General features: G+C 35.8%; 1 protein-coding gene across 1 annotated transcript; it reads right to left on the reverse strand.

The window, feature by feature from the left end:
* Window positions 1–2,578: 2,578 nt before the first annotated feature.
* On the reverse strand, window positions 2,579–16,410 carry LOC124363330 (caseinolytic peptidase B protein homolog). Its single transcript, XM_046818577.1, is given in 10 exon segments — window positions 2,579–2,719; window positions 2,721–2,738; window positions 4,207–4,362; window positions 4,365–4,387; window positions 5,061–5,175; window positions 6,391–6,558; window positions 6,560–6,621; window positions 11,730–11,923; window positions 14,634–14,685; window positions 16,323–16,410. Coding segments are annotated over 8 exon segments (876 nt in total). The 5' UTR covers window position 11,923; window positions 14,634–14,685; window positions 16,323–16,410.
* Window positions 16,411–18,427: the final 2,017 nt, after the last annotated feature.

Here is an 18,427-nt window from a genome sequence, read left to right on the forward strand (position 1 = left end):
CTTTATGAAAAGTATGAATACGAAATAAATTTTTAATAATAAAAATGTATAGTTCGATCCTGCATTCGGTGATATCTTATGTCACAACATTTAAACATAAATTTCTCTTTGATGATACACCGAGTTTTAGTTAGCACTTTGCACTTTGTAATGGTAAAACTTTACATTACATGGGATTTCTAGCACTTCTCCCAATGTAGTCAAATATATACACTGGCTGTACAAGCCTAAGATGTAAGTATTCCGGTTCACACTGTACACAAAACATTGTTAACACAGTGTGAACCAGAAATCTTACATGACACTGGCAGTACAAGCCTAAGATCTAAGTATTCCGGTTCACACTGTACACGAAACATTGTTAACACAGTGTGAACCAGAAATCTTACATGACACTGGCTGTACAAGCCTAAGATGTAAGTATTCCGGTTCACACTGTACACAAAACATTGTTAACACAGTGTGAACCAGAAATCTTACATGACACTGGCAGTACAAGCCTAAGATCTAAGTATTCTGGTTCACACTGTACACGAAACATTGTTAACACAGTTGTGAACCAGAAATCTTACATGACACTGGCTGTACAAGCCTAAGATGTAAGTATTCGGTTCACCACTGTACACAAAACATTGTTAACACAGTGGTGTGAACCAGAAATCTTACATGACACTGGCTGTACAAGCCTAAGATGTAAGTATTCCGGTTCACACTGTACACAAAAACATTGTTAACACAGTGTGAACCAGAAATCTTACATGACACTGGCAGTACAAGCCTAAGATCTAAGTATTCTGGTTCACACTGTACACGAAACATTGTTAACACAGTGTGAACCAGAAAATCTTACATGACGACTGGCAGTACAAGCCTAAGATCTAAGTATTCTGGTTCACACTGTACACGAAACATTGTTAACACAGTGTGAACCAGAAATCTTACATGACACTGGCTGTACAAGCCTAAGATGTAAGTATTCCGGTTCACACTGTACACAAAACATTTGTTAACCACAGTGGTGAACCAGAAATCTTACATGACACTGGCAGTACAAGCCTAAGATGTAAGTATTCCGGTTCACACTGTACACAAAACATTGTTAACACAGTGGTGAACCAGAAATCTTACATGACACTGGCAGTACAAGCCTAAGATGTAAGTATTCCGGTTCACACTGTACACAAAACATTGTTAACACAGTGTGAACCAGAAATCTTACATGACACTGGCAGTACAAGCTACCCCCCCCACCCCCCCCCCCCCCCACCCCCCCCCCCCCCCACCCCCCCCCCCCCCCACCCCCCCCCCCCCCCACCCCCCCCCCCCCCCACCCCCCCCCCCACCTTTTTTATAGTTTTATTACTGAATAAAACAATTATTTAGGTAAAAAAAAAAGTGTTAACTGTGCTCGAATTTCTTCTTTTATAAATAATAATAAAGTTAGTAAAGCATTTATATTAATAATAAATAAGTGTATTTCTTTTCCTCTTGAGCGTTTCAAACATTAGGCCTATATGTAGGGCAAAATTTGGCGCGGACAACATAATTATATTTTTAATCCACACTTCTTATTTGTTGTGTAAAAATAAAATAAAATATATGGAATTTTGTTTTAGTTTTAGTTGCTCTTTCCGATGGTAGCCTAAGAAAAATAATATAAAATTGTTTACATACTAAAATCCTTTGCCAAAGTGAAAAAAATTAAATAAAAGATTTACATTATAAAGAAAAAATTTTTTATAACAATCCAAATATGTAAAAATGTATTTTTTGTATTTATTTCTGTTTATTGGTTATTTATCTTTAATACAAAAAAAAGTAATAAGCTATGACCTCAAATAAGGAAATAGTAAGTATTTTACTAAAAACTCTGCATTTATGCACTAAAATGCTTAGCACTCTTGGGTATGGCAATGCACCAGACCCCTTAGCACTAAAAGGGTTAAACTGAAAAGTGTAATTACATTTTACCATAAAACAATATTTTTAACTAATCACAACACTACCACACGATGAAGAATAACAACGAGATATGTAGTAGATGCACACTCGTACCAACTGAGAAAGCAGTAATACACGCCACGGATATGTTTGGTTATGGCTCTGTAGGATACGTAGAACTGATGAGCAGGTGGTCAGAGTTAGACAAAGGGCAACTGCTCCCCTCCCCCTGGCTGCAGAGTGAAGGTCGTTTATAAATACTTCCTTGCAACCACAATAAGCATGAAGCGTGCACCGGACATTTCAAAGGCCTTTTGTAAACTAAAACACCTCTCCAAGATACATAATCTATAATATCGGATGTAACTATATTTTGGCGTTTTTGATCAAAGTCTGCCATTCTAATATATCCGTCTACGGCTTGAGAAAGGTTAAATGGTAAATGTGTCCACTATCACTTATGAGAAGCTAGTCAAATTGGAAGATAAGACTTAAACGGTCAATGTAAATAATCAGCATTACAATAATAATCATTTTTTATTATAATTTTGTATACTCTTTCTGATCAATAATATTTCTACACTACCCTAGTTTATACTTATTTATCAACAAAACTATTACTATCCTACAAACCTCGTCAAAACAGCTGAAGCAGGACTGTGAGTACGTCGGGATGTGCCTTGTCTACTTCGTCAAACAGTACAACAGCATCCGGACACTTACGGAGCCGCTTGGTCAGCTGTCCACCGTCGTCATGGCCCACGTACCCAGGCGGCGCAACCGATCATCTTCGCCACCTGCACAGCGGCCTGCCAACATTACTTTAGCAAACTTTCCAGAACTAGCAAACTGAGTATTTGCAGAACTACTGTTTGCTCTTGTACCCCCGTGTAACCGGACAATGCACGGATCATATTTCACCATCTGCACAGATCAATTTAATACATCTTTTGCAAACTCTCAGGACTAAAAGGGCTTGGTGCAGCTTGTCCACTACATCAAACCCTATAGCATTTGGGTATTTGCATACCACAGGTGCCTGCAAACACTATTCCAGCAAATCTTCCCGAACTAACAAGTCTTAATGTATCTCATCCTCTCCGTCAAATATCACAATAATTTCTGGACATTTGCAGAGCTACTTTATAAGGTATCAATCATCCTACTTGGATCATCTTTGCCTCTGCATTGTGTCAGCTGCAACATACGCCAACAACACTCAAGCACTGCCAGTAGGTAAAGACTGTATCACATTGAAATACACATTGTAATAAAAATTTTATGGTAACAAATTGAGGATCGAACATTTGTATTACAACATTGTACATTGTTTAATGTGGCCTAACATAAGTAATAGTGGGTATTGTCTGTGGCTAACATTATACAGCGTTTCAAATGTTTTGTTAAAAACAAAGGTGTGGTTACGAAATATTTATACTAAAATTTAAAAGGGTTGTAAGTCTGTACTACTGTTTTGCCTAATCAACTTATAGAACCTCCACGGACTGTCCAGATAGTAACAGACTTTTTTATTTTGTTTATATTTTATTTTTTATTTTGAAATAAATTGACAAAATGAAAGGAAAATTTTTTATTTTATACCTTTGAAAGCTATTTTACCACCAAATATTCAGTTTATTGTTGCGTGAGACTGCATTGTTATTTGACTTCATTCATTATTTACTTTTAGTATTGTTCTTTATAAGATTATATCTATTTAAATCAATGATTTTTTTTTACTTTATGTTAGCCCAATTAAGTTTTACTTTTACTTGTAATCCTGAACATATGTTTAATTCCTGAAAACCTATACATTTTGTAAAAAAAATCCATATTTTATTAAGTGTGATATACTAATAAAATTTGGTGTTTTCCCCATTTTAAACTTTACATTTGTATAAAGTGATCTCTATGAGTGCTTAATATTTTTCATACATCTCACGTAAATATAAAACAAAAAAATATTTGGAATAAGGTTTTTTTAGTAAGTTATTTTTACTTTAATATGATGCATAAATAAATAATTTCCCACAGTTAAGTATAATTTTATACTGAATAAAAAGAAAATTAGATCTTGAAAATTAGTTAGCATATATGTTTAAAAAACAATACTTTTACCAAGGGTATACAAAATGAGCTACAGTGCTAGGATTTTTAGCAGATACATTACAGTGAATCACAGGAAGTTTTGGGAGATATATTGCAAAAAATGGTCGGGATCAAAAGGATTAATCAACCTTTTCAAGCGTGTCTGGTCCAAGTTACCTCATGTTTCTCCTGGTACTCAGACATGTCCAAGCGGATGAACGCGTCGACTTTGTCCTTGTGGATGTAGTGCGCCAGCTGTTTTGCGAGCTCAGTCTTGCCAATCCCTGACGATCCCAGGAACAAAAACACCAGAGGATGCTCGTCATCTGCCCACCACCGTTTTCTTTTCGTCTCACCGCTGTAATTTACAAAAATTATATTCACAGCTAGGCAAATTAAATTATTTCATTCCGTAATATGTTATTGTTGGAAATGAACTTAGTATTTTATTATTCCTAGTGTGAATCCTCTAGGGCTGTCTCGAGTTTCATTCACACTGAACGTGTTAGATGATGAAAATTGCAGCCTGGCTTACAGAAGAATCACCTTCCCGCTGAGTAACCTGATCTCTCCTTAAGTGGATCGCTGTCTTCTCAGGTTGTGGGTCTGATCACTAAACACTGGCATATGAGACAATATGGCATTGATGAAATTATTCACGAACTCTCATTATAATAAAACTTTTCAGAAATGTTGTTGGGAATAAGCTAGAATCGTCTTTCTTTAAAATTGGAATTACTCTCCATTTTTCAATGTAGAAGCAATGTACCTTTCAAAAGAGAGAATGATCTATTTTGTCTGGGGAATCAAAATTTTCCAGTAGCATTGTTTAGGCGGCCACATTGATGTCACATCTATTAAAACTGAAAGCTGTAATGACTAGTTATTTCTTAGAGTGACTGGATTGATTTCTTACCCATGTATTGGGAAAATAATCTTGGCCATTGTCACTATTGTTTTGTATATATCAATGGTTTCGGGAAATGATCAACTTAATTTTATGAATGTAACAATAGTAGAACCAAGCATACCAGATGCTACAATGGCAATAGGTCCTTCCTGGCCGACGATGTTCTGCTTGAGCCTCTGCTCTAGAGGAAACCTCCTCCGCTCCTCTATAGCCTTCTGCCTCTGCAGCTCCTCGAACTGGAAAAGATTAAAATTGTCAAAGCATTAGGATTACAAAACTGATGAAATATAAAACCCAATAAAGTAGAGCAATTCGACTCAACCATTATTAGCACATTACATTTTACACTGGTTACAATTAATTGTAACATAAAATAGGTGCTATGTCATTTTATAAAGAAAATTAAAACTACGCATTTATATTAAAGAATTATTTTACATTATAATATCTTCTCCCCGATTTACAAACTTTTTTTATGGCAGCTACAAACCCTCTTTTTAATTAATAGCACAAGGGTTAGCTCATTATACATTTTAATTCCCATAAAAAAAGATAGCTACATGATCCAAAGTACTCTGAAGAGTCATGAATTTGGTTGTGATGGACTACCAGCCAGTCGAGAGGATATCTAGCTAAGAGTCTTCATAGGCCTTTGTTTCAAACCTGGTGACCATAATGTCATGACAGCTATGCCGATCTCTGAACCCTGTTACTAGTTCTCGAGCACTTCAACGAAGATTAAGGAGCTTACGGGGGCCTACCAGTCGATCGTTTAGGACTGCACCTGGCAAGATCGTGATTCGATACCCAACTCAGCCATTAAGATCCAGGTCCAGTGCAGGATTATCAAGGGAACATCGTTGTAAATATTATGATTAAGGAAATAGAGCTCACGTGTATATATTGTACAGAGCCGGGGATAGAATTTAATAAAGGAAAACCAGTGTTTCATTTTGACTGAGTTTCTCGTTTTACTTTAGTGATCTTGGATAGAATTCCATTACAAAAATTAGTGCTGAGGTGGATTTTCACACAGGAAAGAACTTGAGAGCGGAAGGGAAAAACTCCCTTACACAGTTCATGATGTCCCCCAACGATAGCAGCCCTGAACGGGTGAATATAGAACAGCAATTGATTGAAACTGAATAAAATAAAACTGGAACAACATATAGTCTATTCGAGCTGTAGAGGCGGTAAAAGGGGTGGACCAGCTAGTCAGCTTGTAGAGTCGGGGCGAGGCATGCGCCGCCTTAGAAAATCAAAGACAAGCGGCAAACACGTGAGGGACCAATGTATGGTCCACTCGAACTGTGGGTCTGACTACTTACATAATATTACGAGTGCAAATTGTCAAATTTATCTGTGTTTTTGTACATATCTGCTGCTCTTTGTTTACAATAATAATTTAAAAGGATAGCCAGAAATAACAACTCGCTTAAGTAATGCCACACCTTCTCTTCATACTCCTTGAGCATGTTCTGTATCTGGTTGTTGTTGGTGGCATAACCACGTGCTTTCATTCCGATCTCGTTCTCCAGGGTAGGGTCTGCTCCGTTCTCCAGCAGCAACTGGACTGCAGCAGTGTTGTCCATGAGCACCGCATACATGAGAGCCGTGAAAGCCGCTAAATGTTGCCCGGTGGTTTAACTGGTCACTGAACTCATCTTCCCGTTTCTGCAACACTGCAAGTGATAAAGCACATCAAGGTCACAGAACTCAAGTATGGGGTAGGGGAACAACACAATTTTTATTTTTTAACTGTTTGCATACCGAGGATTGCTGCAATGAATGATACCAGTGTCTTGACATTGACGTCAAAAATTTGTCATTGCACTTTTTCTTCCTTATTTTTCAAGTGTTTTAGGCTCATATGGTTTGAATCAAAATGTTTCAGTCATTCACTCTTTCCCTACCTCTAGCTGGTACAACTAGGTTTTGCCAATAGCATTCTAGTGATGTTTATTTTGTTTTGCCAGCATCCACCGAGCCGCCTATGTTTTGGTTATTACAGTTTGTAAATTGTACGAGTGTGATAAAATACTTTTTGATTTTGTTCAAGCTAAATATTTTGTTTACTACGTGCGATCACGAATTTGTACAACAAACATTGTTTTATAAATAAATCAGAAGCACTTGCTTAATTGTTTTTTCTTTGAAGTTTGTCCTAGAATTGTCTTTTTAACTCTTTAACCTCCACGCTTAAAAGTACAATGTGCATTACTAGTATTGTGAAACAATTGTCACGTTTCGAGATATATCGTGCATTGCTAGTTCTTGAAAATAAAGTGACCTATTGACTAGTAATTTTGTATGAAGCTTCATTTCTATACAGGCAACAATGTTCAGTTTATGGTCAATGTTAATCCATGGAATTTGGCTCAGCATTAGCTAATATTCTTACATTGGCCTTATGGGATGCGATGATGTGAATGAGAATATAACAGAATAAGTACATTTGTAAACAGGCTAAATACAATTGTAAGATTTTAACGTATTGTGACATATGAATTAATGTAGCTTATTCAGACACTTAAAAAAAATACAGTAGAAATTAAATTTTAGTTAAAAGTTGTAATTTAGTCCCTCTTTTACATGTATATAATAAGATGTTTATCTTGTACTTGGTTTTTTTAAATTGCAAAACATTCCTTACTTTCTGAATAGCTATGCATTATAAGGTAGGAGAAGCCACATCAAGTGACAATTGACAGACTCTACTGAGGTTGCATGCATAATTTAAAGTATACAGCTTATTTCATTAGATTAATGTATTACTATGTCATGTCATTCCTTTGAAGGTTATTTTTGACGATGGAAGGATGTGAAGGAAACAGGATTTTTCCGGACATTTTCCATCGTTCAGTGAAACAAGAAATCAGTAACGCTACGTTTCGAGATCTGCAATCTGATCTCTTCTTCAGGTAAATAACTAACCTAATAATCACAAACTAGGTTAAAATAAACAAATCATACCAAAGCGTTGTGGCACGCCTAAGTCAGGAATCACAACCACCATGTTGTTTGTCAAATTCACTAACTCTAAAAACATGCACTTAATAAAAAACTGTTCACAACACTAATCATTAACCCTCTCCCTCCCGCTCGCATTGTTTCCAGGCGCTCACGGTGCTTCTAACCTCAATTAATTCGCTCTGTCGGTCGCGCTCGGTCAAAATACGCGGCACCTCAACTTACACACGTTCTGTCATTGTAATTAATTATAATTACATATATTAATTATTTTACAAAAATATTTGGTTCAATGAAGTTGATTGTACGAGACCAGGGAGGGGGCACATGGACACCTGGGTGCCGGTGGCACGGGTTTGTTTGTTGCGCAGTTACTTGGTGAAGGTCATTGTCTGGCTCGCCGTCAATGCCACTGCCACTGTGATCACTCCGAACTACATCCTCAATGCCACCAACCACTTCACAAGGCTCTGGTACAGCACTACACTCACTTGAATCGTCGCAATCACTACTAATAACGAGATCGATTTCACTGTCACGAAGTGTACGACTACAACCCGCCATTGTTTCCGCACATCTAATATAAATAGCAAAATAATGGAATAAATCTACTATAAAAGTAAAGTAAATGGTCTCCTGATAGCAAACAACCCATAGTAGTACAAAATATTGCTACTCGAGAGCAGCACTTATCGCTCTAGTGGGTAAAGCAGTGCGTGCCGATCTGTGTCGTTTAAGCTGCAGTGGCTATGTGGTGGCCGTGCCGCTTCATGCCTTGCAAGCGGGAGAGAGGGTTAAAACTGAACTACAGAATACCTCATGTCATGTTAAAATGTAATATGACTGTACTCGGTTTGTTTACAAATTTATTTATTCCATGATTTTCTCGTTGCCATCATGGTCACCCCTAGGAACAATTTAAAAATTTTCGCTACTGCTCAGCCAAGTCCCATGGAGTGACATGTACCGTCATCAAACTCGTGTTGATGATCAGTTCGTTCTCAAGATCTTGTGGGGACTGACAGACTGACAGGAACGAAATCTTTGCTCAAGTGATAAGCTTCACTAACACTCAGCCAAAAAGGTTTAAGCGACAGGAAACACTTAGACTGTGTCAACAGGAAATTTACCACATATGGTCTGATAATATATTTTTAACAAACTAAAAAAATTGTAAAGAACCCAAACTGAAAACTCTTAATTGCTGTTTGAACAACAGCAAAACTGCACAGACATTGGCTACGGGATAAAATATATACATACACATACTCTACAATAGACTTATGAATAGCAATTTAAAGTCCTAGTTACAACATCGGCAAGAATGTACATTCATTCAAAACAAAGGCTCTGATAAAATTGCTTAAACACAGACTCCTCCAACAACAAAACTGAGTTTCTGGTTAGTTCAGAATAGCTACACCACACAAGCAATAATAACACCTTGTAACACTGTTGTATATAAATGCAAGGAAAATATGTTTCTGAAATTTTAGAGGAATTAGACATGTTTACCACTATTAACCATGTTGGAGGTTATTTATAGTTCTGTTAAATAGAAACAGAAGTCCCATTGTACTAATGAACAAAATGCGTACTCCTACCATAATAATGTGGTCTTGCCCATTCAATTGGATGTCTGTAGATGAAGATTGCCGAGTACTGATTATCAAAGACAATGGGGGAGGGGAGGCATTTGGTTAATAAATATTGAAGATAATCAAAGTTTTTGTTTAGGGGAGTGTGGTTGATAGGACACAACTAAAACACACTATTGGACCACTACAATATGTTTTAATGACACACTAGCGCACAGTGCTCCTGGGCTAACCTTGATTCACTTGCATTGTTTTATAATTAATTTTAAGTTTGTCACAAAGACTAAGCACAAAACATTTAATTTCGCTCACAGTACTAGAAGCAATACATAACAACAAACAACACGGATAGTTTAAAAACCTGATGTCAGCAATACAAAGTGAGGTTAGGTGTACAGGTGGACGTGGAACAATCAAACAACCAGACAGCGCACTTCTGATCGTCACTTGTTTTTTTTTAAATTAAGTTAACCGCTTGTGTAATGTAAACATTATGGGAATTTAGACTACTCCTGAGAAGCGCTTTTGGTTAAACAACTTTTTGAATAATCGGCACTACTGTAAACACCTTAATTTCCAAATAAAATAAGACATCCATGTTTGTGTATGAGGTACAGTTAAAACAATTCACATACCAGATCAATTACTAATCATCTTAAAAATTTAATTTGACATTAGTTTCCCTTTAAAAAGCAATCCTTCTACTTTGTTTGACATTTATTAATGACTATAGATAATTTCAAAGGATGACAAAATTTTGGTTATTTGCTATAGTTATGTTTAAAAAAATTGAACACCACATTTTAAGGTTAATGATTAATCCTCTTCTTCGGGCGTTTATAAAACTTAATAAGCATGTTAAGCACTCCTTAACTCACACCTGTTGTAGCTATTCTCGCATCAGATCAACATTGCAATCTGTGGTCAAAGTGAAGATGTGCCCTCACACACTAAAATGTTTAAGAATAATCTTCACCAAAATGTTAATGTTCCTCTTGAAAAAGAGGTTATGATAATATTTAATTGAAAGTGAATCTGGTTATTACTTATTTAAAATTAAAAAATAGTAGAGTATATCAAAATTAGCCTTTCAATTGTACATTATTTAATTCATGCCATGTTTTATCAAATATTTTAAATGACTTTACTTACTGAATATTTTCTCCAAACATTTTGAAATAAAACCATCCATTCATTAATTTAAATAATTTAATTGTCTTCATAGAATATGTAAAGATGTTTAACTGCCATTTAGTGCCAGATATAATGCAGACATTGCAAGGAGGAAGGGGTTGTGCGTTGGAGTGGTAAGACGGCAGGAGTCCTGACACTGACAACTCAAGGCACGAAGATATTGCAAGGAGGAGGGAGTTATGGGTTGGAGTGGTAAGAGGAGAGGAGTCCTGACCCTGGCAACTGCAAGGCAAGGTACGAAGACATTGCAAGGAGGAGGGGGTTTATGCGTTGGAGTGGTAAGAGGAGAGGAGTCCTGACCCTGGCAACTGCAAGGCAAGGTACGAAGACATTGCAAGGAGGAGGGGGTTATGCGTTGGAGTGGTAAGACGGCAGGAGTCCTGACACTGACAACTCAAGGCAAGGTACGAAGCTATTGCAAGGAGGAGGGAGTTATGGGTTGGAGTGGTAAGAGAGGAGTCCTGACCCTGGCAACTGCAAGGCAAGGTACGAAGACATTGCAAGGAGGAGGGGGTTATGCGTTGGAGTGGTAAGACGGCAGGAGTCCTGACATTGACAACTGCAAGGCAAGGTACGAAGACATTGCAAGGAGGAGGGGGTTATGCGTTGGAGTGGTAAGACGGCAGGAGTCCTGACACTGACAACTGAAAGGCAAGGTACGAAGACATTCAGATCACATACACAGCTAAATTCATGGAAATCAAACACAGGCACGACGTGTTGAACATAAAATTTGAACATGCCATTTTATTTTAACGTAATGTATAATAAAAATTATCAAGGGACCAGATATTAAGGTGAAAATATCTAGGATCGTCAATTAAAAGACGTTTAATTATTCATGTCCCATTACATAATGACAAACATTGACTCAACATACCAAAGCTTTTGGAATAATCTTACCCATATTGAATGCTCCAACAAAGCACACCCTGTTATTAGGAAGCAATGAATGAGATATCCCGGAATAGAAGAGCATGCAGTAGAGGCTATCAAGATAAGAAAAGATAGACAACCATGATCGGTACCGTCAAGCGTATAGAGACGCTTGGCTGCAGCCACCTTGTTGACGTTAGAGAAGTCGTCGGGTATGTTAGGGTCAGCTCCAGCAGTGAGCAACACTTTGGCGTTGGCCATCTTATTGTTGATTATGGCCACCTGCAGGGCAGTCCATCCCAGAGGGTGTTTCTGGTTTACGTTCACCTTGTCCTCCACAATCATCCTATGAACAAAATACACAAAGTTTATTATGATACAACATAACTACATTGTATCATTGAAAGACCTTAAGCTAATGTCCTGTTGTTGTTGGTAGCACTAGTATTTCCAAAAAAAAAATTGTACCGCCTCTACAGCAGCAAATACTCTGTACACGCATGCCAGGTACAGTGAAACAAAAACAATACTTTTTTCTGTCAACTGAAAAAAATCTCTTTTCATTATTAGTAATGCTGAAGGATATTTAGAACATTGGGGGATGGTGTAGTTGTTTTTCCGAATGTTAGAAATGGAAAATTATTAAAATGTATAGTTTAATTAGTCAAATATTTAATTCGACTCAAACATCTTTATTCATTGAGTAACATAGTTGCGTTGAATAGTGTCATATTACCAAATATAGGTTATAAATTATGTTAAAATTTGTAAGTTAATTAGTTTAAGTAATTATTAAATAAATTAATGTTCTTAAATTATTTTATTATTTAAGACTAGTCTACATCTATAGTTAAACACCTAAACATTAAAAATAAAACTCCTCAAAAGAGTACAAGGCCTTATTAATCAGATGTACTTTAAGGTTTCTTTTAAAAGTATTTGTTTTGGTCGACTTTTGTAGAATATTTTGTAGAAGAGATATAAAAAAGTTAGACCCAGAATATTTTGACTGTTTGCAATAAATTTGATGGTTGTGAGCAGGCAAAGCCATTTCACTTAGACACCTGGAATTGTAATTATGGAAATCTCCTAATAATTTTAGGTTGTTTAAATTCCATAAATAGGCAGTATACTTAATGATGTCAAGTGCTACTTAACCGAGGTTTGTGGTTCAAGTTTTAATGTTATTCTGATGGCTTTTAATGGACGTTAAATGCCCTTATTCGAATCCTCTGTAATCAGTAACAAAAAGTTTTTCATAAGGAAATTTTTCAGGCTTTGCTGAGATTCCCTTTGGGGTACCAAAGGGGCCGATACTGGGTCCACTTTTGTTTTTGATAATGATTAATGATCTTGATGTAAATGTTAAGTGTAAAACAATAATGCTTGCTGACGATGTACATAAATTGATGATCCCCAGTAAAATTTCTGTAACTAGTCTAGTAGATGAGGCTGAAAAATAATACAGAGCCAATATGATTTATTTAAACAATAATAAGACCTATCAAATTAATTTTTCACCCAACAGATCCACACAAGTTGGCTCAGATAACCCTTGTGTAAATCTGCTTGGTTTGTTTATCAATACTAAGTTAGCATGGCATGCAAAGGTTGACTTTGTGTCAAAGATATTAAATAGAGTCATCTATCTAATAAGGCATCTTAAACCACTCATAACCATTGACCCCTTGAAAATAATGTATTTTGCACTATTTCAGAGTATTTTTACATATTATGTCCTCTTTTTATGGAGTAGTGCGAGTGGCATGTAATCAGAAGAAAGCTGTTAGGCTGTTAGCCATAGCCGACAACAGATCACACTGTAGAACTTTGTTTGTCTAAGAGAGTGCTTTAACAATTGTAAATGTGTACATATATTCCTTTGCTTGCAGCATGTCAAAGTCAAACTACCGGATTTAACACTAAACAATCACGTGCAAGGACATAGCACCAGAAACAGCTCTCAAATTTTTAAACCTTTCACTACTTAGCTAAACAAGCCAACTCTTATGAGGCTATGAGTGTAAAACTCTTTAATAGGTTGCCTGTGAGTGCTCAACATGCTAGTTTTAGGAAATTAAAACGTCATTCATTTCCTAATCATTTTTTATAAATTGGATAAACTCCTTGAGGTAGACACAATAAATATCAATTTTCCTAGGTTTAAGCTGATATATTTAAATTGAATAGGCTACGTATATATCTTAATTTTAGTTGGTTCTGTAGTTCTAATTTATGCTTAACTTAGTATAGCCTGACTTGAGATTTGTGCCTGATATGTTTTACTTTGCAAGGTTTGCTCTGTATGCGTATCTTCTCTTATGCATGCTTTATTGATGACGAGATTTAATACAGTTTATAACAATCAATAAATTCTATTCTATTCAACTTCATTCCCTGTTTGTGCAGATACTTTTAAATTTGTGTCATCTGCATAAACAGAGAAATTAATTAACTCGTTAAATACTGGAAGGTCTGTTTGATAACAGGTAAATAACAGCAATGCTTATTGTGATACACTCGGAATTATGTTGTGTAACACAGAATAAATTATGGTCACACTCGGCCAGTATTTTTCTCATTTACAAAAATGGCTGCCCACACTCAGAAAACATGGACAAATCCTGCCGGTCTTGGGCTGTTACAATTTGTCTCCTTCAAAATAGACCACACATATCAATTTTAACAATAGGTAATTTCATTGGTACACACACAATGATGAGAAGGTAACATTATAGTTAACTTTGTAAGTAGCATCACTATATAAAAAAGGGTGCAACAAATTATTTCACACCTAACAGTGTTTTAGCCAACTGTAGAAATCAAATAACAATAGTTTAGGATGTTCACTTTGTGATTTAATAGCATTTCTTCACTATTTTTTAAATATTTTTTAATAAATTATATAATTTACTTTCTGTTTGTATCTTATAGCACAAATCTTTCCAATAAAGTTTAATTTTTTATACATTGTACCATTTTTAGTTTCCAGAATCATCTGAGATAATTTAATCGTATTATATTTCTATGAAAACAATTAATTTCCCTCAATTTACCTTTTTAGTTCTTCCGCAGGCCCGTACTTTGCAGCTCTAAAGAAACGAATGTCTGAAAAATATTTTAAATCAGTAGAAAGTATAATAAAAAATATTTAGATCAATAATAATTATTATACAAAATTAGAGGAGCAAAACATATTAAATTTTGATAAATTAGTTAAACTGCAGTAAATTAGGTAGTACTGTGGTTAGTATATTTAAGAAACCAAAAAAACTCACTTTAAGATTCAACCATAGGACTATAAGTTTTGATTTCAAAACACCACCAAATAGTAGGATACATATGCCATCTAAACAAGTGCATCAATTTGTTTTGAAAAAATTAAATCTCTGCTCAGGCAAATTGTTCAAATGGACATAAAACACTTCTTTCAAGAACCTTCAACTAATGCAGCTATAGTGGGAAGGGTTGATTCAATTTGAATGTTTAGTTTAGCTCCAGTTCAGCTTCCTCTGAGTGCAGTACCTGGCAGTTGGAGCTAACTCAATGTTCACACACTGAATCAACCATTATTCTTATATTATTTACTGGGAAGCAATAAAAGAACAGAATTTCTGAGGGATCTTAATGGGGCAGTTACTCAGGTAACCATAACAAATAAAAAATAGCATATCAATCGGTTTAAATGAAGAGATGGCTGCAGTACAAGACAATCGAATCAGTGAATCTATACTGAAATACCTACACTATCAAATACAAAAACATTCTATAATTATTTATAATTAATTTTTGCCAGTTTCATAAGTGTGTAGGTTGCAGTTTATAATAAGTGGACACCAAAACAATTAAATTAACTATTGATGAGAAATATCTAAAATATCAAACATAAAAACATTTGACCTATATTAATAATTAAATACTGCAGGCTGTTTTTATTTTACAAAATAATAACATTTTTTTTAAATTAAGTTAATAAAAACAAAGTAGTGAGTAATGATATCGGCAATAACAATGCCGATAAGTATACGGTTTCAGCGTAAAAATGTATTTTTAAACCCTTTGAGGTCTCAATAAAAATTGCTTCGACTGTCCTCAGGTCGTATTTGATTTCTGTTAGTTAATATCCGGTCGAAATATTGTTGACATGCGAGCGTTCAGCGAAAACTGCCGCGGTCGACCTATAGTCGACGACTGATCGCAAAGGGTTAAACATTGACCAGCGTTTCAAATGGCTAGAAGATAATGATCTTGCTTCTTTAAGTCAAAAGTGTCCAGTTTGCATTGAGGAGATGAAAACTAGAATTAAAGGCGGAAACCAGTGTTTCATTGCAATAAAAGTCAAAATAAACACAACGTTACAAAAAAACTCATTAGTACAACCATCAATACTTAATATTCATTTATCGAATATGAGTTTATAGCCTAACATCATATCAACATATCTATAGTCATAATAACAATCGTATTTTTTAAACAAAATAATTAATATAATCCACAAAGTGATAATCTTATAAATAATAAATGAGCTATAGGCTAACGATCAAACAATCAATTAGAACTGGAAATAGAAAAAAACTCCAAAATAATAATGACATGATAACAACATAAAAAACATTTTATAATAATGTGAAATATGCGTAATTATTTATATGTTTTCTCCTGGTTAGCAATGATTAACCGCTTTAGAGAAATTGTTGAAGCATTTTCTCTAGAAAACCGTACTTCTCATCTGTACAAATACTCACTGAGATGATCTGCAAGCAGATCAGCTGATATGCCACTTTTTAAACTTCGTTTCACGGTTCAATACGAGCTTTTGACTGTCTGTTACTATCTATAAAAGAAAATACTTTTATTATATAAAAAAGTGTTTATAGAGAGAGAGAGAAATCTTTATTGACAATCTTCAAGATTGAAATGGCGTCAAACAAAACATTTTTTAAAACTGATAAAAAGACATACAGTTTTACAGTTAAAAAAATTAAAAAAAAGTTCACAGTTAGGAGTCACGGTTGTGCCAGTCCAGGTACTCTTCCACACTGTAGAAGGGGTTGATCAGGAGCCAATGGTGTAGCACCGCCTTCAGCTTCTCAGGGTTGGACATCTTAATATTCTCTGGCAGCTGGTTAAACAGTTTGGCGCCAATGTAAGAGGGCTTGCCTTCAAATCTTCTGCTGTGATGCGTTGGTAGGTTGAAGTCACAGGCACGACGAGTGTAGTGTTGGTGGAGGTCTTCATTTCTTGGTGGACTGATTCTGCAGGCTGTTGTCACCACTTCTAGAATGTAGGCATTTATTACAGTAAGAATTTCCCACTCAACAAACGCCCGCCTGCAACTCACCCTCCACCCCAAGTCAGCCATCACACGCACAGCCTTTTTCTGCAGCACTAAAACCCGCTGCAAATTGTGTTGTGCTGTGGCACCCCAGAGCACTATGCCATACTTTATGTGGCTGTCCAGTTGATAATAAACTACTATAGATGACAGTAACATAATTTTTATCTATAAATAACTTCTTTTAAATAAAAAAAGATGGTTAACTTTAGAGAACTACAAAATACCACTTAAAGTCAATTTACTGTGTCTTTCTCGGTTTAATATGTTTGTTTTGTCGTTACATTTTTTTGTTCATTTAAATAACATTTTTCCTGTCACCTGTCTTAATTTTATTGTTTGATTAATGGTTATGGTTCCATTAGTATTTATGACATTACATAATTATTTAGGTAAATATTAAGCTCAGCGACTACCGCTCCAATCGTCGTAATTTTTTGCATACTAACGCAGGTTAACGTAATTTCACCGAAAACAATAGTCCCGATTATCGCTAACGTATAAAAACCAGTTTTTCGGCAGTAAAATGTTGGCAATACAAAACACATAAATAACGAGATTTTCGACTATCAAACTAAAAACAATGGCCGACCATGGTCGTTTTGATGAGTTGTTGACAGTAGTCACGTGACAAACAGGAAAGTTTCCGATTGGCCGGGCGGGTCACGTGACCTATAGGACGGCTTCGATTGACCGCCAGACGTAAACAAACAAACCCACATGGACAAGGAATAAATAGTGAACTTATTGACATGGCGTGCGATGGTTCTTGTCACACGCTAAAAAGACCCTAGCTTGTGTATTCAAAACTCAGATCACGCGATGCTTGCCCGCTGCGCAGCGCTTTGCGCTGCTTGCTCTTTTAGAAAAAAAATTAACTCGAGCTTGCAAAGTCCAAGCCCAGATCACGCCATGACTGCTTACACACACAAAACTCAGACAGAACTAACGTAGGTTTCATTACAAGCAAAAGGTAACCGGCGCGCGTTTATCACTGATAAGATAAGACGAGTTTATACTAGAAGTAGTACCTGGACTACTGCCCTACGAACTAATAAGACCAAAAAAATGAATAAATGCAATGTCAGTCAGGTTTTTTTTAATTTTATTTTTTCCGACATTTTTGGGGGGGGGGGAGTAAACGGCTACGGCGATAATCGGGATTATTTTTTTCGGTGAAATTACGTTAATTTGTGTTAGTATGCAAAAAATCACGGCGATTGGAGCGGTAGTCGCTGAGCTTAAGATTTACCATTATTTAAACTATTTCTATTAATTTTAAACATGTGACTAATTTAGTATTTTAGATACATTGATATTGTTTCATAGTTCTGTTAACCTATGTATATAAAGTATCGATAGTTGTAATAAGAGAGATAAAAACCGGGTCTGCGCATATCGTACTCTGCCCTTACTTTTAAAGATATAAAAACAGCCGAAATAAACTGTAATTTGAAATACCTATCATGTTATTTGTTTCGAAACTTGGCTTTCAGTAGTGGTAATGAATATCGA

The sequence above is a fragment of the Homalodisca vitripennis genome, chromosome 5, assembly GCF_021130785.1.
Source record: "Homalodisca vitripennis isolate AUS2020 chromosome 5, UT_GWSS_2.1, whole genome shotgun sequence".
In the NCBI taxonomy this organism is placed as follows: domain Eukaryota; kingdom Metazoa; phylum Arthropoda; class Insecta; order Hemiptera; family Cicadellidae; genus Homalodisca; species Homalodisca vitripennis.